Here is a 27880-nt window from a genome sequence, read left to right as displayed (position 1 = left end):
TGGATATGCATTTTATAAATGTAAGGAATATAGTTTTTATGTTGTTTTATTTAGATTATTGTTGAGACAGATAACTAATTATTATAACGATTTCTATTAATAAATTTAAAGAATATCATTATATATGCTTCAAAAAATGAATATTATTATATAAATTTGAGACGGGAACAAATAGTAACAACACTTTTTTAATCGTATTTGAAATGTGTACGCATATACAACCAAATGACTACAAATTTTTTTATGTCTAAGCATATAGCCCATTTAATTAAGATAATTAATGAATTTTACTAATTAACTAGAGAACTCGTCGAGTTTCAATGGAAAACCACTTTACTTTATAGAAAATAGAAAAATTTAAAATTATATTAAAAAAATAAATTAAAGATGTTGCTTCTTCAGGATTTTTTTAACACTTCTTTTATTTGCAAAAAATTAAACTACACATTTGTTTAAAAATATAATTATTAAATACTCCTCTAAATATGGAATGTGGATATTAATTTAATTTAAATAAAAGATCTTTCAACAACATTAAAAACATGAAAGTGAATTAGGATTTAACAACACTAGATTATTCACACATTTTTTTTAATGATTTTTGATTCAACTAGGTAACCATCCTTAATATGTTCGAACTTGAGATGTTTGATTATTAGCTAAAAACTTCTTTACACATTTCCTCACATCCATCCTTCCCTTCCCATCAATTAAATAAAGAACAACTAGAAGAAATTTTGAAATATATCAATGATGTACTTTTTACTCCAAATCAAAATATCAAAAACCAGCTAAAACAGCTATAGCTATATCTGCAATGCTTCTTGTTCAAGTCAAACATCAACATAAAATGGAAAAATGTTTGTAACAGTCATTTCTTTTCAAATTACAGATAAAAAACCAATGCTACAACAACCCCTTCACCTTTAATTATTTATGTTTTTTCAGTGGAAAGAAGTGACAGCAGCTGCTGCTGTTATTCGAGAACTCCACTCCAAGCAATGGAGCAAATGCTGCTTTCCTAAATCATCAATTTCTAACAGTCCAGAAGGCGGGCGTGTGTCGTCTCATCTGGTTTCAGAAACTTAAGACGAACGTGCGGATCTCCATAGGAGCTACCTCAACAACAAGACTAGATGCATCCACAGGAGCACCTCTATTCGGAGCAGCCTCATTCTGCGTTGTACCTTCCACTTGCCATGTCACCCTCTTCATCTCCGACCTCTCTTGGTTCGTTGTTAAGCTCGTTTCCTTGATCTTCGTTATCTGAAAAATACCAAGGGCGAAAAGCAAGGTTTCCACCATCACAAATGCCACAAATGAAGTGTGCAAAATAAGTTACTATTTATGTATGCTATGTGATTTGAGGTGAAGTGAATTTACCGTTTTCCCCGCAAACATCTTCTTCAGTTCAACCTTGGCAAGTTTTGAGTAGTCAGGATCTTCACCAGCCTACAACATAATGGCATGAATACAGAAAATTATTAATCACACTCAATAATTTCCTGAGGTTTTACTTCCAATTTATCTGTAAATCCTAAGATTCGAGATTGAGTGACTTCACCTCATACAGATTCGCCAGACGAAGGAGTACACTCCCGTCTCCCATCTCCTGAATCGCAAAATCCAGTGAGATCAGTGCGAAGAAATCAAGCTCATGCAACTCGATGAGGAGTATAGTCGATCACCTGGAGAGTAATTAGTGCAACGTTTGAAGGTAAACTGTAGTTTGATGCCATGGAACTTCCCTGCACGAGATAAGAAGAGCTCCATTTCTCCGAGTCCTGCAACAGTTAATTCATACCAAGTGATCAGATAACAGCACGGTGAAGTTTTTACACCTTCCATCCCACCAATATTAACCTCATGTGAAAAGGCTAACACGAGTGGTGAATAGATCTCCTGCCCAGCTGTTCGCCTCCAACGCGCTCCAGACCCAAGCTGGTCCACACTGATATAATAGTTTCCTCGAACCTAAAGATAAAACAATGTCTCAGCACTCTGTCTCCTCATCAGATGAGCAGTATAATCTTTTACAGTTAACAGATTTTAAGAAATTTTGGATCATGGTGAGATGAAAAGAAAGAAACAGATACGCTCAGAATTCATCTGCGAATGAGTTTTCTTCCACAACAACCCCTATAATCAGAAGATGGCTCAGGCACAACAATGGGTTTGTTTGATCATCAACTAAAGTTTTCGCACCGTGAGTCCTTCACATGTACTGTTGTTGATACACACAGTTTCGTCGAGGGCTTCATCCTACTCCTCTAGAATCATCTTTGAGAATACGTCTGATCATAAATAGTATTGGTCAGAAATGTTGCTAGAAGAGAAACATTAAAACAAATCATAAAATAAGACACGAGTTTGAATTGTATTTATACCTGTGCAGCATCAGCTCAATTTCTCCATCACTGATGCTGGATCCTGCGGTGGCCCGATCAACCAGGACAGAGAATTCGGATTTCTTATCCTCCACGAAGATCCCGAGATTAATCTGTAAGCAAATAATAATCAAGAGTGAAATACCAAATCATAGAACTTGCCCTTGATTGATCACATATTCCAGAAGCTAGTCCAGTTACATATCAAAAGAGAAACTTACTGGATAATAATTCCCTGCTACAGGTTGAGTAACTGTGAGAGGCCAGTCAGCTCTGTAATCTCTAACCTGAAATTTCGGAGGATAAACGTACATTAACATTCCAAAGAACGGAATTAGATGGACTAAGCTGATGTACACTAAGTTCAATGGAAATGGAAAAGCAATAGAAAACGAACCCGCTTTAGAAAGTCTCTTCCGTTGGAATCAGTGTAGAACACTTCATCGGTGGCCATATTAGCTGATAATCTCGTGATCACCTCTTTCCCAATGCTATCATCCGTGGGAATTGGACCGACCTATGGTTGTGAAGCAAGGCATAATTAGAGGAAAAAGAAATACTGGAAAGCATCAAGAACTCCATGCCATCAATTTTTTTTAAAAAAAAACTAGACTGACGAATAACGAGTTGTTTTGTGTGAGTTTCTTAAGGTATAGTAGAGACAAGTATCACTCACCGTGAATTCAAATTCAGCATGATCTTTGTCTTTGTAAACTCTAATAATCTGAAAAATAAGAAGAAACTGAGTGCCATAAAATCTGGGAGCAAAATGAAGAAGGTCGGGTGTTAATTAAGAAGATGTATTCAAACAGCCTTTGTAAATTCTGGTGAATAATTGTTAAACTTCCAGAGAGTATTATGAAATGAAGGCGCGTCTGACTAAATCCTTAAGAAACACAAAATGCTTCGAAGTGTGAAAAAGAAAGGTCATATATAGTGAACCTGGTAGATCCACGGATTAAATTGCTGATGAATTTCATCAACTAGTGGCCCTCTGACGATCTTCAAAGGAACCTAAAAGCAGCAAGTCAAAATATGGATTTGAGCAAAAGTCAGTTGTCTTTAGTGGTTAATGATTTCAAGACATTGAAAAAGTTGAACAGAACTGATCACTCAGACAGTTGAATGGGATTACTACACGAAATAGATCACTCACTGATCTAGAGACAACTGAAGGAAGCGATCCAGTGGGACGGAAAATGTAAGCACCAGAAGCCTGCAAGATTTGCAATAGTGATTACTGATATATAGTGATTACTGAATTCGTGAACGATGATCTCTCGATACTAATTCTCAAGCAAATATACCTGAGGATCAGCATCTCCTGGACTTGAAGCATACCAAAGATAGCTTTGTTGCACAGGTATATCGACCTGGTATAAACACAACCGGGTGCAAAAGTAAACATTCTTCAGGAGTCAAGTGATGAAGAAACATGTAGATCTAACAAAGAAAGCAAGATTCATGTATATTTGTTGGTTGTAATAATTTCATTTGAAATTAGCTAGTGTAGTATGATAGCAAGGTCCTGCTTCACTACTTGTTTCTTTAAACAGGATAAGAACACAAAGCAAGTTAAGAAACTATCACATAATCTGTCAATAGGCCTTCCAGTTTTCCTCTTTTTCCTATTTTTTTCTTGACTTATATGTAGACTTAGCATCTCACTGCAATTTAGATCATTGTTTCATATCAGCTTAACTGCAGAACCAAGACCAGTGCGGAAAAAAAGAGAGAGAGAGAGAGAGAGAGAAGATCTTACTCCTGTTTTAGAATTGAAGATGCGAGTAAGTTGCCCTGATGTGGTGGAAATTGACAGTTTCAAGTTTCCTGGTCCAATATTGATAGTTTCATTCTGTGCAACATCCATCGTAGACATAAATTTTCGTCTCCTTCCTGCATCATTAAATACAAGAAAATCTTCAGAAACAGATGTGACTCGAACTATTGAAGAAGAACACGAGTATAGAGAATTCTAGCATGAAACCTGCGGCTAGTTGAAATATTACGTTACAGTACCTTTTTGAGTTCCTTTAGAGATGAAGTAAGTGTTCCAGCCCAAAGGTGGCGCAGATGCCGGAAAGACGAGCCAATATTTGGCAGCATTGATGTCTGAAATCCCAAGATATGCCTTCAGATAGAACTTTCTCAGTTCACTTGTCACATTATCCATTTCTATATATTGAGACTCAACAACATTCCCCGAGGAGTCTTTGACGACAAGATTATAATCATTAACCTGTAAAGAGCGAATCTGTCAGTTCCGACTCAAAAGATAAGATGTCAAATTCTCATTATCCCATTATAGCAGGGAAAAGGTGCAGAATTATAAAACTAAAAGCCTATATCAAAAGCACAAACCCAATATATACAATAGATTACATATGAAGTTGGATTAATCTCTTTGGTCAAACTCCTAAAAAGGACTAGCCAGATATTTTGTTAAAGAGTGTAAAATTGTTGATAAGAAAAGGTCTCGATGATCCTCTATAGTATAGAAAAGCTGGAGAAGTCTTCAGACAATCACCAATTCACCACAATGCAGCTTTTCAAGAATATAACTCAAGATTCTGTCAATAACTGAAGAGATTGTTGGAGAGAAGAAACATGTTATAACTTACCGGGATCCTGATAATATCAGTACGGGCCCATCCAAGTGAATTGTAGGCGACAACAACCTGAAAGTGAAGTTATACACAGTCAGTCATATCCTTCTATAGTTGTAACTCGCTGGATTGGTGCATAAGCAGAGAAATAAATCGTTACCAAACTCTTCCCTTTGGGAACATCTTCTTCCGTTGATGGACAGTAACTTATGTTGAGTAACTGACACTGTTAGAGAGAGAGAAACAGCAGATCAAACAAGGATTGAATAACCACCATTAGAACATCACAGTTCCTTCTCGTATCATATAGTGCACAAATATTTACCCTACCCACAGTGCAGTAGGTAAAAGCCCCAATTATCGATAGTAAAGTTCAATGCTAGAGTTTTAAAAAGCAAAGCAAGTTCAAAATGGTTGAAGTGCAACCTGGTCAAATTTCAAAGTAGATGCACTGCAGTTTCCATTCGACTTTGAATCAATCAGACACGACAAAGCTGAATCCACCACAGCTTCTGCCTATACAATTAACCATTACAACAACATTTACAAGATTAGAATTATAAACATAAGACAGCAAGGAAAGATGGTCACTGCTGATTATTGATCAAAGATGCATAAATACGGACCTCTGAGGATCCAATGGCCAAACGTTTTGCATAGTCATTTGTGGTATGCTGTTTGGCAGTACCAGTAACAGCATCATGGTGCTGTGCGATTCCTAAAGCATCACCTAAGCTGTCTGTAGTAGCACTATTTGATCTCTTTCCCGCCAGAAATTCAAGTTGACGAGCTGCCTACATATTCATAAACCAAACATACTTCATAATGCTTATAAACAAGATGAAAAGAGATATTTTTTTGTTACTATTTAAGCTACTTTCTTTATTCTTCTATAATGAAATCTAATGAATCTAACAACCATATAATATCCGCTCAACAAACGGATGTATCGTTTGAGGGCTGGGCGGCTCGTGAAAAAGCCAGTCCAGTAGGCGTTGGCACTGTCTGCATATCTATCAGATAAACAGGCATACTCAATGAGTTTCATTCATCAAATCAAACCAAAAAAGTTGCTAGTAACTGAAACCAAAACTAAGTTGTGCAGTGCTCACGGGAAATAATCATCGAGTTTGAGAGGCCATGCTTGGTTGGCAGCTTTTTTCGCATCTGTGTATATGGATGGTGTGGAATATAATGCATTAACCCGACCATCCTGTTTCAGTAAGCTCGGTTACTGTCAACTAACCATGAGAAGTAACATTTTAGATAATCTTGTGACATTCAAACAATAACTACCTTATTAACATAATGTATAAGTTTGTCCATCTCCTTGAACCAGGACTCAGCATATTGATACTGGAAGTCATCTCCCATAGTCCACATAATATGATTAGTTCTAGTAACATTAGCCTGTGCATCAAAGCAAAATCAGCAAATCCACACGAACTCTCCAACCGTGTGTGCCTTTTTTTTTTTCTTCTTTTAAACTTTTTCCTTTTGGTGATTATTACAATAGAAAATGGATTTTAACCTGAGTCATGGCAGCATCAATAAAATCATTAACACGTTGCTCGACATTAAAGTCAAACAGGAGATGATTATCCTGCAGTTCAGCAATCCGATAACTTTTAACCAAAATGTACTAGAGAATAGCTAAGACTTTGGTATTGACTGTGGATTCTCGGTCACAGAACCTGGACTGGATCAAAGGAATTGCTAACTTCAAAATTGAAACCATCAGGTGCACTATAGTGATGAGGAAATGCATTTGCAAATATCTGCAAGAAAGCAAACGACAAAGGTGTCAAGAGTGAAACAGATAAACAGCCGTACGTTCTAGTTGAGCAGCAGTTTCGTTTGTTACCTGAGAAGATGAACCAAATGTCCTTGAACCCTGCCATATGACTTCAAGAGATTTATCTCCCATGCGTTTAGCTCTGTCTTGGTAATCAATTCGAGCAAAATGAATAGAGTCGAATCCTAGCTACATAACTCATACAACAAGGATTAGTAAATCAAAATAAGCCAGTACATAAATTTCAACCATGATAAGCTCGTATACCTCGGCCCCTAGAAGGTAACCTTGCACTGCAGAGTGCCCAAACGGATCAATCTGCCATCCAGCGCGAGGGGTCTTATTAAATTGGCTCTTTATCAACTGATGGCCTAGAGTTGTTTGGTCGATCATGTCAATATAATGAGTAGTTGCTTCGTCGTGCATGCACCATCCCCCGTTCCTGCAAAGGCGAGTAGTTGAAGTCTCCAGAGAAGTAAGTTTGAAAATATCAGGTTAAAAGCAATCACCGTACACGAATTCCAACTGGCCTGCATTGACCAGCTTTCTTACTACTTGTTGAATTTCTTGGCTTTGCTCTCTCCACCATCTTGTGAAAAATGCCTGTTTAGATTCCCGAAATAGAGACATGTTAACATCATTGTCATTATACTTTGAGCAGCTATATCTAAATATGATTAATTGGGTGGAAAAGATGTAATTCAACGTGTTCCTAACTTCCTACTGAGTTTATGGCTTCCAAGAAAAAGAAAAGGAACTACAGCCTAGAAAAGATGGACCAAACAGTTGTACGAATTTCACTATCACAGCAACAGAAACAATGCCATGGAAATACCAGCCATCAAACTTGAAGAAGAAATTAATTTTCTTAAAAGACCAAGAACAACTCTTTTAGTTAGTGGAAAATAACAGGTCACTTGACTATTTGTTGAGATGGAAAATCAAGCTAGACTCTAGTCTCATATTTGCACAATATTTTCCCGACCAACAATATTCCTGTCTCAAAAGAGTAAAATATTAAGACACTATTCTTGAAGTAGTATTCCTACATAATATCAGCAAACATATGAACATGAGAAACCTATAGCCACACCACACTCTAACAAACTGCGCGAATCGAGGAATCAATAGCTTAAACATTAGAAATGATGATGAGAAAAAGGAAGCTACCATCTCAGCAAAAATGAACTTCCTATTAGGATCACGAAGCAATGAAACAACGACGGAGTCGAGAACATTCTCCACGCAAGCACCCTGCACCAAGAAAACACCAAAGTGAGAAGCAAAACATCCAGCATAGGTAGCAACATAAGGTGTAGCAGAGCAACCTGAATAGAGTTGTTGGAGCCAACGTAGTACTGATCGACAGTCTTGAGCCAGCCCACATCATCGTGCGAGTGAGGAACCAAGTGCACATTCAATTTCCCATCCACAATGCCACTCCCAGTCTCGTACCCTTCAACTCCATTCCAACACAAAACACCCAAAATGCATACTAAAAAAGCTGACAAACATACACTTCCCATTTCCCAACTCAATCAAGATTTGACTCTGAAGACTAGGCAAGAAAGAAAGGGGCAGATATTCATTCTTGTATTCTTTGAATTGTAGGTGCCGGCCTATAATTTACATTCAGCAATAAGTAAATAACTTAAAAAGGATTAATTGTGAAGCGTGGGCATTCCGAGGCCGCTTTTTGGAGTGTAGTTAGGAGCTGGTTTCTTTGGTAGTTACTCCATATTTTAACTGCTTTGGATCTTTTCTGTATAGAATAAGGCAATGAGAAGAGAGAACGTTTAGCTTCTCTGTGAGCATGCCAATTGCCACCCACTTCTTCTCCTACAAATGTGAAAGATAAATTGGGATATATTGTGACAAGTTTGGTGCCCCACTCGTTGCATTATTCTTAATGTTTATGTTCTTTTCTATGCAACCTTAAATAAGTAAACATATCCTAATGTTATGTTATTTTCTATGCAACCTTAAATAAGTAAACATATCCCATTCTTTACAATCTGTTAGCCTTGATCCGTTAATCATCAATACGAAAAGTTATGCAATCTTATTCCCTAACAAATTTTTCGTATTTAAAAGTTGAATAAGATTGTTGATATTTTTTTATTTCGTTCAAAAAAAAAAAAGTTGAATAAGATTGTTGATATTTATTGAATTCGTTCAAAAAAAAGTTGAAAATACCTATCACCATAGCGAAAATTTACTTTCGAAACTTTATAGTACATTTTTCTAAATCCATGTATAAATCATAGAACTAAGAAAATGGTAGTTAGGGCAAAGACTTGTACGGACTTCTGCAATTAATATTCAATCAAGTATTATTAATCATAATTAAAATTAATTAAAGTCAATTGTTATTATTTATTAATATCTGTTATATTTTTTTAGTCCCAATTAGAATTTATCAATAACCAATTAAAAGCTAACATCTATTATATTTTTTAATCCCCAATTAGAATTTATCAATAACCAATTAAAATCTATTAATAAATTTAATTAATTAATAACTAAAATTAAACAAATAGATGGATCTCAATCGGAAGACCTGATAGAAGATTACAGATTACTTCTAGTTTGGGAATATTTACATCGCTTCTATTCTCCTAATATATGCCCAAAATACTCACTTGAGAGACTTGACTATTGCTACTCTAAAATATAATTTCATTTCAAGTGGAGGCATTTTTTAGTATGAGGATGTTACAATTTGATTCATATATTTGGAAATAATACTATGCGAGCCAATAGAATGATGAAATTGTACAGACCCCACCTTACAAATTACAAATGAGAATCTTCAATTAGAAACGGATATGATTTTGATGTTTTGCACAATACAAAACTTTGAAAATTCTTGTGAGAAAACAAAAACACCCCAATCATTTCAAACATTGTCGGCAGAACACCATGTCCATTTCTCACTGATGATGCATTAATGACAAGCACACCTAACTCAACTCAACTCTTTGACTTGCCAGACATCTCTCTCTTTCTCACAAACACACACACACACACACACACACACCCACCAGACTCACAAAAGAGCCGACAAGAACAAAGATCATAGTGAAGAAATCGGGACACAAACTAGGCCAGAAGAAAAGAGTTCCACATAAAGATTGAATAAGCCATCCACAATACCATCTGAAATAAAATGCAACAATTTCATAATCCTTCATCATATATAGATGGTTCACTAGGTAAGTTCATAACATGTATTCTTCATCATATATAGATGGTTTGGTTCATGGCATATTCTCTGACTGAACAATTATCATCATCCTGAGTGCCAACTTGAACAGTTCTCATCACTTTCTGCTTAAGAGATCCCCTTGACCTATATGCAACACAAGTTACCATTCAGCCTAAGTGATCAAGTGCTCAGTAGAAAACAAGGCCATAGAAACAAGATCAAAATGTACAACACCAGTGAAGGGTGAAAAAAAACCTGAAGGTGATGGTCGACAAAAGACATGGTCACTTCTTTTCCTCTTCTTTTGGTTCTTTGTCTTCTTCCTTCTTCTGCAAGAACCATCAATTTTAGAAACATATACGGAGTATAATATTATAAACTACAAGAGCTGTAAGTAAACAAGTTGTTGATTTTATCCAGGCAATACATTTATAGATTGTGTCTATTTCCAACAGCAGAAGAAATTGAGCTCGTATTCAATCATGTCATAAAGCACAGATTAAAACAATATATTTGCACAGATTAAAGAACCAAATTATATCTATTTTTTAAAAAAATATATCTACTTTGACCCTTTTCTTCTACCAAAGTCATTCGAACTCACCTCAGACTGATTTTGCATGGCAGCAAGTAAATCTTTGATGGCTGGGTCATTCGGATCAACTCCTGGAAGCTGTTAAAGCAAACTAACCATTAAATAAATGATAAAAGTGCATATTCGACAATCACTTAATTGAGCCAGCCACAAAAGCAAGAATATAACATTAAGATAGACTTACATGAGCCAGCGTGGAGGAAATAAAGGATTGATCTGCTAATAGCTTATTCATATCGTTCGGGTTTGATTGATCACCTTGACTATCTTGCACAGACAATTGAAGAGCTACAAGGATAAAAGTAAATTTTGTATCAAGTAATCTGCAGAATATTCTACCAAGGACCTGTATACAGAAAGACGTAAATTTGGCAAGAGAAACACAGCACAAGAGATCAACAGAGGTAAAAGTATATTGAGGCAGAACCCCTGCATTTGTAGTCCACAGGAAAGTTATGAGAACATACTTGCCATTTTACTAATGAACTGCATAATTGCAATAGCATTGAAAGAAACTGGGAACACCACAAGAAAGAATCTAAAAGAATGCTCTAGAGGTAATGTTTGCCATATCATATTGTACTCTATTTCTGGTAAATCAGCAAACATGGCATCAACCCCACAACCAACTAAAAAGATATTGTCATCACGTCATTGCAGAATGCAGAGTCAATAATCTAGCTTAATATTTACTATTTTGTGCTCTTTACCCTATTCTGAATATATACGACTTCTGATAAACCACAACATTTCTACATAGTGTGCACACTAGTCTTATTATAAGAAAAAGGACAACATGTCAACAATTAGAAGTAAACCAAAGTACACTCTTTCATCAATGGAACTGATGGTTCTTTTCCTAGATGAACAATAGAAGAAGGGGGCCTTCCTCCAGAATATACTTCTTTTTTCCGAATTTCTTACTCTATTTCCTACTTGAGAATCCTAAAATAAGGAACTTTCATAGTATTAAGAAAATAGTAAGCATGCATATCAATGAAACAATAGACAAGTTAATGCCAGATAATAGCTAATGACCATTAGCTCTCACCAAGTTGCAAATCATGGTCATCAGCAGATGCATCTGACATGTCAGTGTCCCTCACAGCAACTGTGGAGGAAGAATCATCCATGGACATAGCTAGGGCTTGCTGTAACAATGCATTCTCATCATCCTGTAAGAAGATATCTTAGGTTAATAGTTAATTGTATAATGAATTAAGAACAAGAAGTCAGATGCATTCAAGAAAAGAACAAATTTCTGGTACTTTCTTCCACAAACACAAGTGACTTTCAGTCTATCAGCAGGATAGTTACATGGAAAAAATGGAAGGTGTAAACATTCAAAATTTCTTAACATGCCACATCAGATTCACGCAAGAGTTTGTCACCCTATTCTTTTTCCCTCTACCCATATAAAAACAAACTAGTTTGTCTCCTATAACATTCAACCCTCCTTGTAAATTTACATATATCAAAAACCTTATACTCTAGTGTTTATATAAGTTCTTCACAAGATTAAGTCAAAAAATACCTCAAATATCCAAAAGTACCAAGCTATCATTCATGTAAACTATGAATAGCACTTTGAGGGAAAAAAGCTAAGATCCATTGTTGACCATCACAGAGATGCTAAACAAGAATAAAATAAAAGATAACTAACCGTTAGATCATGAGTTTTCTTTTCAGGTTCAGATGTTCCAGGGTTCACATTCTCGGTCATGGTTGCATCCTGTGAAGTTGATTGCTGCTCCCCTTTTTCCCCTAATGCAGCTTCTTCTGCAGCCTTCTTTGCGGCCGCTTCTTGTCTTGCCCTCTCCTCTTCCATTGATACTCTAAGTGCAAGAGCAAGTTCAGGATCCAAGTTTGGATCCACGCCAAATTCAAACCCGCCACCAGCAGCAGCTGCTGCAGCTGCCACATAGCCACTTGCTCCTTCTCCATCACCTGTAAATATTGGGGTACTGCAGAAATGAAAAATATCAGAAAATATAAGATTCAGTTTAATTGACAGAAGTTACCAGATAAAATAGAGAAAAACCTGATAAGTACATCTGAAAGAGCACTGGGACCCGGAGGAACATGTACAATATGACTGCTATCATTGTTATTTACAGCAGCAAGTAATGCCTCAAGCTTCTCCGTCTTCTCTTCATCTTCTTCACCAAAGTTTACAATATCAAGAGCAACACTGTTCTTTTTCAATTTTCTTCCAATCAACTCCAACACCTTCTTGTCATATTTAACAGGACTGGAACAAAGTGCATGGCTCTCTCAGAAACTAATGACAAAAAAATTCAACTTCAAAAGCCCATAACTTATGATTTGTACCTTCCCACAAACACAATTATCCTTTGCTGCTGCTTCTTGTTTTGGCGATGTTTGAGGGCCAACTGTGCAACTTGGATCCCAGCTGCCAAGTTCATCTCACCACCTACTTCTACACCTACACAGATCACCAAAGCACTATGCTAAACTAAGATAGTCACAGAAGGAAAAAAAAAATATCACGACGTATAAATAACAATTTGACAGACACGCCTTCAATAGTTCGGTACAATAATGCACTAAACTTTCACACTCCCACATACATAATCCACAACTGAGTAGAAACAACTCATGGGCCTTCAATAGTACCATAATGCACTAAACTTTCACACTCCCACAGTCCCACATACATAAGAAACCAAAAGATCATTCAGTTTCCATCCATTATCCTAAAGCCAAACTCTCCAAATAAACCAACAAAATTAAGTTCGGTACAATTAATCAAAATCTCAGTTCACAATTTTGAATTTTCCAATTATCAGATACTGATAAAATGAATATCCCCAATAGAAAATGACACAGTGATAGAAGCTAACCGTGTGCGCAGGCCAAGATCTTGCCAAGATCACTGGTCGGAGTGACCAACACACGAACCCCCTTTCCGGCCATTGTCAACACACCAACAGTATTCTCCGGATTGTTCTACAAGAAACTAACCACGATTAACCAAAGCCATCCTCCAAATCAATAAGAAGTAAACGTGGGGCAAAGAAATTGTAAAAAAAAAACAAAACAAAAAAAACCCGAGAAAATGAAATAACTGAAAAAGGGAAGAACAGGAAAACCTGAGTCTTCGCTCCACAGATTAGGCTAACAGCGTCCTTTTGAGCGTCGAACCGAGTGGGGGAGTAGTCGCCGTTACGCATCCACTCCGAATTATCGATGCAGATCATCGTAGCCTATTCATCCATTAAAAAATCGACAGTTAGCGATTAGGAACTACGAAGGACAAAGAATTGAACCCTGATTTGCAAATGCAACCAATTGAAATGTAACGAAGCGCAAACCTCGAGCACCATGATTGCAGAGAATTGGAATCGCACTATGGAGAGATAAATACAGCTAAAAAATGAGGAGAAATTAGTAGAATTGTTTTGTGGGAGAATTTTGGGTTACTTGGAAGAGGGGCACAAAATACCCTGTTTGAAAATGGAGAAGGGTTTCTTACTTACAGACTTACAGTATTTATTTTCCGGTTTGAGCAATTTGACCCCTCATGTTTCAACAAAATAAAATAGGCCCGTAGACTTTGTATATTTATACTATAGTCTAGGAAAATTCTAAAAAATGAACTGTGTTTTGTTAAATATATATATATATATATATATATATATATATATATTTCATCTCTGACACAGAAATGATTGAGAATGAAGATTTTCAAGAAGCCCAATATTTATATGGTGATCTCAATAAATTTTTATTAGAAGACATCAGACAAGAATAAATACAGAATGCGTAAATACGCAAGCAGTGATGTCATAGAATTCTACTATTTGTTTTTGACTTGTTAGCTTTTGCTTTTGAATTTTGTGGAAATGTGTAGGGTGTTTTGGCTATTTAAGAAACTAGTTCTCTAATGTTGAGACATCATAAAAAATACTCTATATCTCTATGTTTTCTCTTTGTATAAAGCTTTGGTTGTAAAAGTTGAATTGTGCTCATCAGAATTAATGTAAGTACTTGTTATAAGTTTAAATCCTTTAGCATGCAATAATATTTTCTATGCTCCTTATGATTATGTTATCTTATATAGTAATTGTGCTGATTATTTTAAAAATTAAAAGAAAAAATAAAATGCATTAATAATCTTATAAATTATCTTGAAGGTGTTCTGGAAAATCCAGAACTTGACGATTTCGTTAAAAATGAAATTTATATTCCTCAATTAAATAAAGTTAAACAAAGCCTAAAAGCCTTTGAAAATCAAGGTTCATATTTATCTGCTGCATAAATATTGTCTGCTTAATTAAGCAATATTAAATACCATTACTCTGATAATATCATTTCCTAAGTAGGAAATCTAGATACCACGCATAGTGGTATGAGAGTCAAATTGGTGGTTGAAGAGGAGAAGTAATATCTTCATTCTTTATAATAAAATTTTCTATCTATTTTATAAGTTGAAGTTTTTGATTGCTCTACACGAGCTCTGCTCTAAGTTAGGTACCGTAAAGCCTGTAAAGCCTAAAGAGTAAGGTAGGATAAATCTTTGACAGTATCAATCAAAACTCTTCAATGAATAAATTAGTAAGAAATTTTTCTAAGAAGAAATCATCTTCAAATAGTTCAGAAAATTACAAAAATAAAGAGATAATGACTGGAAATTACCCAGTATCTCTCAAGCAAAAATTTATAAACAAGGAACTTTCGAATTTCGAAGTGATTATATCGCAAAAACGATAGACCAATCTATCCCTCTCATATGAGGATTTGATTGTTCAAACTACTTTCTAAAGATCTAATTGAAGATCATAAATCTCAAAATTATAAATTTTTACATCTAGAAATTGTTCAAATTGGATTGAAACCATTATATATATATATATATATAAGGAAGGGCTAAAATAAGAGCATTTCTTAAGATATAAAATAAGAATCATTTTTAGCCCTTAAATCATCAAGATCTACGTACGGTTGATTCGTAATCTTGTTGGATGGATTTATGGTACTGAGTTCGAATCCCGAATGTAGCAAAAATTTATTTTTCACAATTCATACATTTATACAGCGAATTCATACGTGTTCTACATAAAATTTATTCATTAAAAATTGCTCTTATTTCTTATTTTAAGATGTGCTCTTACGGTAGCTCACCCCTATATATATATATATATATAAAAGTAATTTTCATTTGGAAATGAGACTTATGCAGTAGATTTAAGAAGGGTTAAGTAGTAATTATGCCATTGATATCCATTCTTTCCTGGTTTAGGTTTGGAATCGGAAACTTAGTTCGCAACTTAGCTGCTTCTGGAAAGCGGGTATTATTAATATGTTGTGGGCGATTTAGGGCCTTAGAAATAAACGCATCTTTGATAATCAGAAATTTGATCTGAAGCGTCTTCTTCATATTGTCCACGTGGCTTTTAATGAAATGGATATTGGCGTTCATAAGCTGGGAAATATGCATAATTCTTGGACCGATTACACCTCCCTTCGCACCATTGGAGTCTCACTTAGAGCGGCGCCTCCACCTAAGGTCGTGAACATGCATTGGTGGCCTCTTGTCGCTCCTTGGATTAAAGTTAACACTGATGGGTCTGCTTTGGGGGCTCCGAGCAATATTGCACCCGGCGACATCTTTAGGGACAGTTGGGCTTGGGTTCGTGGGTGTTTTCACTTTACTGGTGGGGTAGGTTTTTCTTTTGAAGCCGAACTCCTTGCCATCATTCTTGTTGTTCAAATTGCTTACTCTAGAGGGCGGTTACACTTGTGGATTGAGTCTGACTTTTTCTATATTGTGCATCTTTTGCAATCTCGTTCCACCTCGGTCCCTTGGCGGTTTGCGGCATCGTGGCGTAAGGTTTTGGAGCTCTTAAAGGACTTTCGCCTGCAAGTCACGCATATTTTTCGAGAAGAAAATCATGTTGTTGATATCATGGCTCACCAGAACACGCCTGAAGGATGGTAGCCACATGAGATTGACCTTATTAAAGTTGTGGTTTGGCGGGACATGTCGACTCATAGTCACTTGGGGATTAGTTAGCTCGTGCATGGGTTATTCTATTGCATGGGTTTCATGTGTGGGGCGATGGAGCGTTTCTTTGTGCTTTTTTCAGTTACCTGGTGCGCTAGGGGCTGGGTATCGAGAGGTCGGGCTCATATGAAAGCTCCGCGACGGGTGGCTCGCCTATCATGGCTTCCCTTTAGCCTTCCTATCGGCGTTGAGAAACATCAATTTCCTCATGTTCTTGACCGAGGAGCAGGCTGATAGCTGGTCTGTTTTGCTGCTACACTTAAGAACGCATCCGCGTTTGCAAATCGGGCATGGTTTGTTAGTTTTCGGCACTTCACTGCTGCCGATTTTTTCTTGAATTTGGTTGTTGGCTCGCTTATTTAGCGAGGGGTGGGTATAGCAGCCGGGAAAACTGATGGTCGTCTGGAGTTTTCTTGTTGTTATTGCTCACGCCTCCTTGGCGAGATTTAGGTGATGGCTAGTCCTGAAGCTCCATCTTGCTAAGCTTGGCCTTTTTATTTTCACTTTCTCTGCGTGTTGTATTTTAGACAGACACTCTTTTTCCTTCTTAAAGTTTTTTCCAACTGACTTTTCTTTAAGAAGATTTTAACGAGGCCAGGACCCTTAGTCCGCTTCTCTGTGTTTTCACGGGTTTAGGTTCCTTTTTACTTTTTGTTCCCAATATAATGCTATTTAATAGTCATTGATATGGATAGTAATTATAGGCGAATTAAAAATATATTGTGCATATTAATTTGTATTTATCACATATATATACATTTTAATTGAAAATAAATATTTATAGCTAAAAATGTGACTATATTGAACTTTGTATATGTGTATGGTGTATATAAAATTTCATATCTATAGATGTTGAACTTTTCTTATGTGTTCCCTTGCCAAATTTTTTAGATGTTGATAAAACGCACTTTTTAGTGTTAACAAATCATATTTTGGGTGTTTTATATTTATATAATGTATATTATTCAATTTGATAAAATTCAATGTCAGATTTGAATGTCTAACTTCAATAATGGAAATTGGTCGAAAATCTTAATATTCAAACTAAATTTATTCTTTCTCCATCCCACCGAGTTTGAATCATGTTGAAGTTATGAACTAAGCATAGAGGTTGTGAGGAAAAGCATAATCTTCTATTTATTAGATACACAGCAGTAGTAAGGCCTAATTCAACTTGTAAGAAAGTGAGGTTGTAGCTAATAGTGTAAGGCCTAATTCAACTATATGTCTATGTTTCCTTTCATATTCCCCATTTTGTTGATGAGTATGTGGGCAGTAATGTCTAAAAATGATGACTAGATTGTCAAGATAGGACTTAAGAGGTCTATACTCCCCCCCCCCCCCCCCAATCTGACTGCACAGATTTTATTTTGGTATTAAAGTGTCTTTCAACAAATAAATTGAACCTTTTGAACACAGAAAAAAACTTCTAATTTAGCAATTAAAGGGAAAATCCATGTGAATCTAGTGTAATCATCAATAAAATGAATGTAATACTTGTATCTATCAAGTGAAATAGTAGAACTAGGACCCCAAACATCTGAGTGAATGAGCTGAAATGGTGCAGTTGTCTTTATTTCAACAGAGGGAAAACTAGTAGCATGAATTTTGCCTAAGGCACAGGCATTACAGAAACTGGAATTGGAAAGTTTTACATTCATATGCATAGCCTTAAGGGATGAACTAAGAACATTATTACAAAAATGGCCTAACCTATAGTGCCATAGCTTGACATTAGAGGAAGCCTGAGCTACAAAGCAGTTTGTAGATGGCAGATTGGAGAAGTCCAAATGATAGAGTCCATTCTTAAGTTTGCCTTCCAGTAGTGTTTGATGAGTGTTGTTGTCATTGACAAAACAAGCAGAGGAGTGAAACTCAAGATAGACATGATTATCATATGTGAATTGAGATATGCTAAGAAAGTTTTTGGTAATACTTGGAACAAACAAGACATTGTTAAGAGTAAGAGTTTTTTAGGATTTTCAGCAGGGTAATATAGTTGATCCAATGTGTGTAATAGGAAGTCTAGAGCATTACCTACTGTGATGGTTTCATTTCCAGTGTAGGAAGATTGAGTGTGGAGATTGTTGAGATCAGGAGTAACATGAGCAGAGGCACCAGAGTCCAGGTACCAATCAGAGATTTGTAGAGATGTAGTAGATGCTATTGTGAAAGTAGATTGAGTAGTTGGTGGATTTGGAGACCTAGCAACCTGAGGAGAAGTATTCTATTGCATAAAGAGATTAGGAACATATTCAAAGCAATATTAGCTTGAGACTGAGTAGAAGAAGGTGGAGGAATCTCTGGTCCAATGAAGCTAACATCAAACTTTTTGTAGCATTTATATGCTACATGGTTAGATTTTCCACAGAGTTGACAAATTTGCTTGTTGTTTTTGGGAAACCTGCCTCCTCCTCGTCCACGATTGCTAGATCCTCTGCCATTTTTTCCACCACAACCACTATAATCCTGTTGATAAGTAACATTAGCTTGTGGTTGAAAATCTTGACTCACAATAGCAGTTGGCACATAAGCCTGATTTTGGAGCCTTAACTCATGAGTTTGCAATGCAAATTGCTCTTCATGGAGGGTTAGATCATTATATCTAGAATAGAGCAGTACAAAAACACTCTCAAATTCGGCTCCTAGACCTTGTAGGATATAGGATATGAGATCTGCTTCAAAAATTGACATGCCAATGTTGAATAGCTGATCAGAGATTTATCTGAATTTGAGAATGTACTCATCGATAGTTGCATCACATTTCTTCATTAGTTGAAGTTGGTTGCGCAGCCGTAGTGCTCGAGCCTTTGACTGAGAATGAAACAATGTTTCAAAAGCACACCAAATTTGAGCTGCGGTTGTACATCTGCCGATGTACCCCATCATTTGAGGTGTGATTGAAGACAGTAACCAACTGAACATGAATTGATCACGGCGTAACCAAGCGATATACACCAGATTTGGTGAGGCTTCAGCTGAAGTAGATTCCAAAAACTGAGGCGGAGATTCGGTGTGAAGCAAGATATCTTCGAAACCGTAGGCTTTAGTAGTTGCGAGCACTTGAAATTTCAGAAGCTATAGTTGGATCGATCCAATTTCAGGCTAATTGAATGCATTTGAGGATGGAGTTGGTAGTGTTTGAAGAAGATATGATAACTGGAATGAAGATAACCGTTGATTGTGAGAGAAAGCGGAAGCAATGAGATGATAGGATCGAGAGAAAAAAAAATTAGCAGCTCGATACCATGTTGAAGTTATGAACTAAGCATAGAGTTTGTGAGGAAAAGCATAATATTCATTTCAGTATTAAGCTCTATTTATAGAGTAGTTGTACAGATTAAGTTACACGCTAACTACCTTGCTAAACAAGCTAACACATTTTGTTATGCTATAAACCGAAAGCATTAACATAAGCTTTAACAGAAAATAGACTACTAAGCTATTCTAATACTTTGACACAATTGTCCTTCTTCAACACTATTTGTCCTTCTTCCACAGCTGAGAAATCACACGCACACACAAACTCGGCGCATAACTCGCCGACTCGCTCTTCTTTTTCTTCTCCGGTGACACGCCGGTCACCCCTTACTCTCCATCTGACACAGACATCTCGTGCCGCTTTCTCTCTTGGCGACGGCAGAGGTGTCGCCGCCTCCCTCTAAAGCCCTAGTCCCCACCCATTGACTCCGCTCGGTGAATGCGCCTTCGCGTCGCCCCTGAAATTCGGCAGCTACAGCAAGCCGCAACCCCTATCCCTCATATTTCTCTGTCTCAAAACAGCGGCGTGAAGCCGCCGCCCCTATTAATCTGAACCCTAAGCCCTAAATTTCTCTCGCTTGATTTCCGACAACCGGAAGGTCGCTGCCGCCGAGCCCTAAATCCCCAATCTCCCTCTTCCTTCAAATCTGACCTTTTTTTTAGATTCTCAAATCGGTGATTTGGTCGTAGAGATGTGGGGAATGGGAGGGGAGAGGAGAGGAGGACGGGTTGGGGGGGGGTGTTTTTGAATAAAAAAATCAAGATTTAATTAATTTAAATTTTATATTATTATAAAATAATTCAAAATAATAATTATATAAATAACTACTTAACCACAAATTTACAAACATACTTAAATAACTAAATAACTACTTAATAGTTTTCGACACCAACTATTTCATACTTTCTCCGTCCACGATTGTCATTTTGGTCCGTCCACAATATCATTTTCACTTTTATTTATTGTAGTAGGGTCCACAAACTCCACTCACAACAATAGTGAGATTAAAACTCCACTCACAACAATACTCACCACTATCCATCATTTTCTTAAAATCCATGTCGTTCATAAAGTGGAAACGATATCGTGGACGGATGAAGTATAAGAGTTAGGTTCTAGTGAAATTGTTATTTTTATGAAATGTGAGACTAATGAATAATCCAATACATGGTGATGAATAAGACAATATATAATGCTGAATAACGATATTAAAAAAATTAGTAAAATTTTTGCTCTTTTCAGGATTCGAACCCAGGTAAAATATTTCCCCTTCCAGATAAATATGAGTCATTAGATACATTAAATCATCATCTACAAATCAATCTAAAATCTCACCATATATGAGGGATCTCATTGGAACCATTCGTTATATATATACATACACACACATAAACTAATTAACCTACAATGTATCATATATATATATATATATATATATATATATATATATATATATATAGGGGGCCGCTCCAATGAGACCCCCTAATTTTAGTGAGATCTAGGGCACGATCTGGTGCGTTTATTTTATCAATCCTATGACTGATATTGTATCTGGAGGGTGATTTTTTTTCGCAGGGTTCGAATCCTGGAGGGAGCAGAATATTTTAAATTTTGTTATTCATTAGTATATACTGCATTGTTCATCAGTATATACGGCCCTGTTCATCAGTATATATGTCTTATTCATTACGAATTTTTTAAATTTTATTTTTCATCAGTATATATATCTTGTTCATTAGATATACGTTTTGTTCATTAGTATTATATGTCTTATTCATTGTCCTAGTGTTTCACGAAAATTATGGGGTCTCACTGGAGCGCGCCCCTATATATATATATAATACAAAAATAAAATTGTAATAAATATATTTTCATAAAGTGAAGAGAGTAAGGATAAATATAGTCTGAATGTAATTAATTATTATAAATAAAATTTAAAATTAAGAGGATAAAAATTAAAATTTTAAAAATTAAGAATAAAATTTTATGGGATTGCCATATTATATAGGATAGAAAATCATTGCAGTAGCTTGAATATGTTTTTGCTATTACATACTAGTATTTATTAGAGTCAACATATGAAAATGACCACTTAACTATAGTAAAAATAAATATTATCCACTTATATAAAAAATTAAAAATTAGTCATTTTTTGTGAAGGTACGTAAGTTTGTATGTTAATGTTCTTCAATTCATAATTAGAAATAGTGTTAGTCGTGAAAGGTAAAATAATAAATATAATTAAATTTTAAAATTTTCAAACATTTTTTATTATTATTATTTTAAAATAGCCATTTTCAAAGTTCACACTATTTAGATTGTACCATATCATAACAAAATCTTCATGATTCCCTGAAAATTAACTTCTTCTTTTTCTGATTCTGATTCTGATGTGAAGCTCGTCGCCCCAATTCATTTCTGGACCCTACAAATTCATACCCCAACCCTCCGCTTTTCCTAAACATGAGCTTTCATTCATCTATCTTCTTCTACATACATACAACATCAAAATCTCTACCTCACTTCACTCACAATGCGATGATCCTCGCCGCTTACTTCATCACCATCATCAGTTTCAATTTCCGAACGAACCAAATCCTGAAGCTCCTCCTCGTTCGACGTAGACACCTCATTCTCTCGAGCACGCCTCAACGACCCATTCCCATCAGAGCTCCGTTTCATGCTTCCAGTCGAGTCGCCCTCCTCCAAGGACAGCGCAGCCGGACCCGGACCGTGCCTAGTCCTCACCTTCCTCCGCCATCCATGGAGCGATTTCCTTATATTCTCAGATACTATCGTTCTCTTGAACTTCGACCCCATCTGCAAACGAGCCAGGAAGCTCGTGTCATAACACATACAGAGGGAAGAATGCATGGATGTAATGTAAGAGGCATGTGAACTCTACCTGAGCTACAATCACATACAGAGGGAAAGTGATGAAGCTGCACCAGATCTGGGACACCACCCTGCACAAATAACCCCCTGCGCCTTAGGCATATCGATCTTTTCAGAACAGACGATGAGTGGAATAGCAAGCGATAGCCTACCCAAATGTCAACCGAATTACTAAGAATGTGCGATCTTCAGTGTAACACGACGATGCCTTTATCTCCCACTGATCAAAGAATACAATCAAATTCAATTCTACTATTCAAACGAGTTTTGTATTCACATTCTAAACTTAGATATCGGAAACATGATCAGATTAATGAAGTCCTACCAGTGACCATAGATACGTGGTCATCTCGAATGCATTCTGCAAAAGAATACAACAACATAGGTGATACATGTTACAGAGATTGTTTCTTTTCTTTTGAATCTAAATCCGAGTCACAAAAAGAGATGTATTGAGTAACCTGAAACGATACGAATTGTATCAACCGAAGAAGCAGCCTGGGGTTGCCAAACCAGAAGAGCTCGTCCCTCAGATTGAACATCCGGAGTTCTGTCCACTGATTCGACTCCATGATTTCAACGGCCAGCTTTACAACTATGCGATGTAGCTTCGTACCGAGTAGAAGGATCAACTGCTCAAGCATAACGTCATGTATGTAACGAAATGTAAGCAATCGATAGGTCTTGAAGGTTCGGAAAGAACCCCAAAAAAAGAAAGAAGTCGTGAACTTACAATGGTGGGAAGGAAAGAGAGCCAGAAGTATATATTTGTTCCTGATGCCAGATAACAATACACCTTAGAGCAGTAACAGAAGAGCAGAATTGATTGCGATTGAACTGGAAATTGCACAATAATGGCGCCGTATATAGTTGCCGAGTGTATTAAACATGCCATGTCCCAAATCAATGTTATGCTGTTTGTCGTCACAAGAAATAACTAATGCCAACATATGCATTCAAACGACTAAGAGAGGAACACGTGTAAATTGCTTAACTACAAATTCATAAACAATATTCTTTTCGGTAAGAGGATGGATCTTACCATGAAATCCTAGAACAATGCAGGTAATAGCGAAAATCCAGAGTGGGATACTGCAAAACATAAAGAAGAAATGTTAGATACTCTCATTTAGTCAATGCTGAAATTGCAATCTTTTACTTTCTTCAGTGCATAAGACAAATCAAACAGATTCATTTTCAAAGAAACCTTCACAAACGAAATTTACTGTCAGCTCAACCATTAAATAACCACACAGAGTCGCACAATTTGGTACTTTTTATCCTAACAGAAATTAAACAAAATGGGAGAAAGATTCTGTCATAATTATGGTCAGAAAAGAGGGGAATATTATAGAAAAGTATTAAGTATGGATTTCAATACGGTGTCTAATTTATATGGAGCCTGTGACGAGAATCCACCACCTCCACCAGAGGATCAAACCTACCTAACAATGTCCCTTTTTTTTTTTTTTTGAGAGAGAGAGAGAGACACACACAGCTTTAAGAGAGGAAAGTGAGCATCACCTGTCAATTGATCTAAAGAAAGGTAAGCATAAATATTGAAGGCATTCAAGTAGTTGACACATGAGGCTTAAATGCCACTGGAAACCTATATATACTATATAGAAATCACTTCTCTATTTTTGTGAACGAGATAGTACACTTACAGTTTATAGTATGTTAGCACACATGAGCAAACATATGTGGAGCTAGGGTTGAATTCCTTCCCCAACATAAATCGCTTTGAGGGATGAAATAAATTGGAATAGTAAGTTGAATGAGAACCCAATTGGAACTCAAGACATACATATATCAAACTTGAAATATGATAATATAAACGATATGAGGAAAAACAGATTAAAGTATGTTCCACAGTTCAACTACTTATCCCCTACATGTGAAAAAAAAATCATGCATGTAGTAAATCAAACCCAAACCTGTGAACAAATGCAACAGAATCATGTAGAGTAATACATTAGAAACAGGCTAATGATTTTTATAAAAGATAATAGTATCCAATGAATGTTCTAATACCTAATGCCAACAATATCTCGAAACTCTTCCTCCATGCTCCGAAGCATGTAATTATGGAAGTCATAAGTGAAAGGTAATTGATGGGTCTGCAAAGGCAAACAAAAACAAAGGTGTGCCGGCATCATAGTCCACCCAAAAAAGTTATTGTAAATATGATCCATGAAAAACCAATACACCGAGATATTTTTACCGCTATGCAATTTTTTTAAATCATAGTCAGAACTCACAATAGGCTATTTATCTCCTCTATGGTACAAAGCTTACTGTCAGCACTACCAATTCATGCAAACATAATTGGTTCTCACACCAAACATTCAGTTCCAAATTCATCCAAACTACGTTATGCAATCAGCAATAGGATCCGAACAAGTGAGTACATAGTAGACAACTTACAGTAATGAAGCCCAGTCGCAGAGCCATATAGTCAGCTTGGCTTATAGAACTCCAGAACTGGCGGCTGAAACAAAGCTGAGCAGAAGCTGGTTTATGAAATGTTCAAGTGCCATGTCACACACATACATGCACAAATCAAACAGGATAATGATGCAGAATTTTGTTGCAAAGCACATGAATTAGTCAATTAGGTAGTGAAACCAAAACCAAACTGTATCTAAAGTCGCCAATTGGACTTTGGTATTACTCATGTCAAAATCTATGTAAAAGTTCCTAACGACTGAATCTCTTGAACAACATTTAAGGATAATAAGGTAAGATATTTAATGTACAAGATAAGTCCTAAATAGCAGAGTGACCTTGCTGCTCTCTAACTCATGTTAATATATTTGTCGTTACTAGATACAAACCTTTGATAGGTAACTATTCAGCAACATCGCAAAGAAATCTAGAGACAACTCTATGTGAACTAGTTCGACCAACACGTCATCAGAATCTTAACTAAGCAGTCATATGGTAAAATCTATGAGACTCTTGACATGTGCATACCAGCCAAACAAGAAGTCTGTTCCGACTCCAAGGATGGGATGTGTGATGAGAAACGAAACTTGATAGGCGCCTTATTGGCACACCATCTGTTCCAATATCTTCAGATTCTGCATAATATTGCAAGGAAATAATTCATGAGAATAAATTTGCCCGAAATATAATAGGACCATATCAACTACCTGCAGATGTATCCACAGTTAGAAGGCCTCGAAGAGCCAATGTTTTGGCATGGTTTTCCCATGTCCTCCAGCTATAGATCTGCATTCAAGACAACAAATTTAAAACATGCTAGCTGAAGCAATGCAGCAAGAGTCAGTGGGAGGTTACTATGAAGATGAAATACCGACCTTGATCATGGCTAGTGCAATGGCTAAGAAACTATATGAGACATGAGTAACGCCCAAAACAAACAAGAACCGATGGAGCTGCTCGAGGCTCTCGTATGAAGCGAATGGTTCACGATCCTGGGAGAAAGAGGTAGATATTGAGCACCTCCCTTCGAAATTGAAGCCAGAAAAACAACCTTAGTTATTACATTAACTAGTTGGAATTTGAATTTAGAGATTGGAAACATTCATCTGAACATAAATATTGATTATGATTTTGGCTTCATTTTAGATATTACTCTGATGCATCAGATAGTGAGTTTTCTGTATGGCCACTTCTTTTGTAAGTTGATATAGCAAGAGATGGGAATTTGAGTATGAAGCCAATGCTCAAATTCAGAATGCTATTAATACAAGATGTCGACTTCATTTGAGGGTGCACGACACATTCAATCTAACATTCAATAAGGGAAGGACAGCCTGAGCACAGCCTTAAAACACAGAAAACCATGCTGTACATTTTCAATTAAGGGAGATAAATGATTGCGGTGAATTCACTAAACCCAATTATTAACAGCACATAGAGCAGCCGAGCAAGCACGCTTAAAATCCAGGTTCATGTAAGAAAAGTATAAGAAGGTGAAAATGAAACAAGAAACTATCTATACAGCGTGCAAAAAAATACCTCAGGGCAATAATCATAATTTGGGTCTTCCAACAACAACCGCGAAATTGAGGAATTCAAATGATTGGAGCTAAAAACAACAGCATGTCTAGCAAGAGCTTGATTTTCAGCAATTTTAGTAGGAGAACATGGATAGAAACGGCTGCTCATCAATGCCGACGGCTTGACACAAATTTTGGCCACAAAAGCAATCCAGTGACCCATCAACAGTGAGAGGAGCCCAAATACCATCAACTCTGGTTCACACCAAAGAAGCAGCTCATGAACAAAACTCGAAATTCGACAAGAACATAAAAAGTCCACCAACAAATAAACCATAGAAGAGTTACTTCTTACCTTCTTTGATTTTGTCCAGGGCAGCAAGAAGATGCTTCCTTTTAGTCCTATCCAACCACTACACAAAAAAACACACACAAGAATACACTAAAAAGTCACTAACAATTAAAGAACCCATGTCTTTTTTCACACCATACCATTGAACATAAACTTCAAATATTTATATAATGAAAAACGCACCACACAAATACATAGAAAACCTTGAACATGAGCACTTCAAAATCCATCATCATTACACACACAAACACACACATAAAAGAGTCAGAAAATCAATACTAGCCTTCCCAAACTTCTTCAAACCTCCATGAAGCAAGAAGCCAATGATGACCAAAAGGGAGATAACGGTGGCGACGGCCCAGCTGGGTGTCGCTGCCAAAGATCGTCCCTCCCTACTTTTCATCGCACAATCAATAAAAAATAAAGGTTGAATCTTTTACAGAGTTTCTGCAAAATGGGTTCCGAAAAAGAGAATCTTCCCAAAAGGGTTTTCAATAATTGGGCGATTAGACGAAGCCATTTATGGAATCATAATTGATTTGTTTTTATGTCGACTTGGTTCACCGAAGTTGAGGCCATGACGCCTTCAGCATTCAAAATTGGCTGCATGGAGTGTTGTAAAATAGGGGAGCACAATGCAAAATGGGCCCTTTCTCATCAAGGTTGGTTACCACCAAATTTAATCAAAATCTGCACAGTGAAATTGTATGAAGATGGATGAATCATGATGTGGAAAATTGATGGTTTGAACTTTGAATGCATTAGCTCTAGCATTGAATGCCGA

General features: G+C 36.5%; 5 protein-coding genes across 9 annotated transcripts in view; 2 read left to right on the top strand and 3 right to left on the bottom strand.

The window, feature by feature from the left end:
• The window catches only part of LOC131001633 (uncharacterized), a 465975-nt gene that overhangs the window by 91862 nt on the left and 346233 nt on the right, over positions 1 to 27880 (top strand). The window lies entirely within an intron of this gene.
• LOC131001564 (MLO-like protein 4) overlaps positions 1 to 27880 on the bottom strand; it is a 182515-nt gene that overhangs the window by 154507 nt on the left and 128 nt on the right. The window contains exons 1-15 of one of the 4 annotated variants that reach the window (XR_009093970.1): positions 27380 to 27873; positions 27100 to 27157; positions 26764 to 26999; positions 26100 to 26216; positions 25932 to 26010; positions 25753 to 25859; positions 25204 to 25278; positions 24811 to 24896; positions 23819 to 23868; positions 23510 to 23550; positions 23238 to 23408; positions 23102 to 23137; positions 22929 to 22996; positions 22787 to 22847; positions 22206 to 22701 (exon numbers count right to left, since the gene is read on the bottom strand). Coding sequence is in view for 3 of the 4 variants with exons in the window: in XM_057928032.1 (XP_057784015.1) it covers positions 22396 to 22701; positions 22787 to 22847; positions 22929 to 22996; positions 23102 to 23137; positions 23238 to 23408; positions 23510 to 23613; positions 23819 to 23868; positions 24811 to 24896; positions 25204 to 25278; positions 25753 to 25859; positions 25932 to 26010; positions 26100 to 26216; positions 26764 to 26999; positions 27100 to 27157; positions 27380 to 27499 (1674 nt within the window). In the remaining variant the exon portion in view is untranslated. Of the gene's footprint in view, positions 1 to 22112; positions 22702 to 22786; positions 22848 to 22928; positions 22997 to 23101; positions 23138 to 23237; positions 23409 to 23509; positions 23614 to 23818; positions 23869 to 24810; positions 24897 to 25203; positions 25279 to 25752; positions 25860 to 25931; positions 26011 to 26099; positions 26217 to 26763; positions 27000 to 27099; positions 27158 to 27379; positions 27874 to 27880 lie in introns of those variants that run through there. The other 3 variants (XM_057928032.1, XM_057928031.1, XM_057928033.1) reach the window with 3 other exon arrangements.
• LOC131001531 (alpha-mannosidase) lies at positions 744 to 8642 on the bottom strand. The gene is given in 30 exon segments (XM_057927934.1): positions 744 to 1266; positions 1384 to 1452; positions 1565 to 1612; positions 1689 to 1784; positions 1864 to 1974; positions 2206 to 2259; positions 2261 to 2294; positions 2388 to 2500; positions 2609 to 2674; positions 2785 to 2904; positions 3064 to 3111; positions 3330 to 3401; positions 3544 to 3603; positions 3695 to 3760; positions 4150 to 4283; positions 4407 to 4626; positions 5009 to 5065; positions 5154 to 5219; positions 5420 to 5509; positions 5620 to 5787; positions 5913 to 6006; positions 6106 to 6206; positions 6290 to 6403; positions 6525 to 6596; positions 6688 to 6771; positions 6858 to 6977; positions 7056 to 7230; positions 7303 to 7391; positions 7959 to 8042; positions 8117 to 8642. Coding segments are annotated over 30 exon segments (3012 nt in total). The 5' UTR covers positions 8315 to 8642; the 3' UTR covers positions 744 to 1077.
• Positions 9892 to 14208, bottom strand: LOC131001608 (26S proteasome non-ATPase regulatory subunit 4 homolog). 2 transcript variants are annotated; one of them, XM_057928132.1, is made up of 11 exons: positions 13927 to 14208; positions 13705 to 13818; positions 13456 to 13561; positions 12923 to 13037; positions 12633 to 12842; positions 12255 to 12555; positions 11643 to 11766; positions 10776 to 10879; positions 10601 to 10669; positions 10252 to 10325; positions 9892 to 10140 (listed from the first exon to the last, which is right to left on the bottom strand). In XM_057928132.1, exons 1-10 carry the CDS (start codon positions 13936 to 13938, stop codon positions 10281 to 10283), a joined length of 1200 nt encoding a protein of 399 aa, XP_057784115.1. In that variant the 5' UTR covers positions 13939 to 14208; the 3' UTR covers positions 9892 to 10140; positions 10252 to 10280. The 2 variants fall into 2 exon arrangements, with proteins under 2 accessions (XP_057784115.1, XP_057784114.1); XM_057928131.1 differs by lacking the exon at positions 10252 to 10325 and having other exon boundaries at positions 9892 to 10168; positions 10563 to 10669; positions 13927 to 14145.
• LOC130998156 (uncharacterized) lies at positions 16017 to 16553 on the top strand. Its single transcript, XM_057923589.1, has one exon. The coding sequence runs from the start codon at positions 16017 to 16019 to the stop codon at positions 16551 to 16553; it is 537 nt and encodes a 178-aa protein (XP_057779572.1).

The sequence above is a fragment of the Salvia miltiorrhiza genome, chromosome 8 (assembly GCF_028751815.1).
Source record: "Salvia miltiorrhiza cultivar Shanhuang (shh) chromosome 8, IMPLAD_Smil_shh, whole genome shotgun sequence".
Classification (NCBI taxonomy): Eukaryota; Viridiplantae; Streptophyta; class Magnoliopsida; order Lamiales; family Lamiaceae; genus Salvia; species Salvia miltiorrhiza.
This window is presented reverse-complemented; position numbering and strand designations above follow the sequence as displayed.

Excerpts from the sequence above, each read along its gene's own strand:
- LOC131001608 (XM_057928131.1), bottom strand. Across the intron at positions 13,562-13,704 it reads TCTGTGGAGCGAAGACTCAG|AACAATCCGGAGAATACTGT; the intron begins GTTTTCCTGTTC and ends AGTTTCTTGTAG. Across the intron at positions 12,556-12,632 it reads CTTTCAGATGTACTTATCAG|TACCCCAATATTTACAGGTG; the intron begins GTTTTTCTCTAT and ends TCATTTCTGCAG.
- LOC130998156 (XM_057923589.1), top strand. The coding sequence starts at position 16,017 with ATGGATATTGGCGTTCATAAGCTGGGAAATATGCATAATTCTTGGACC.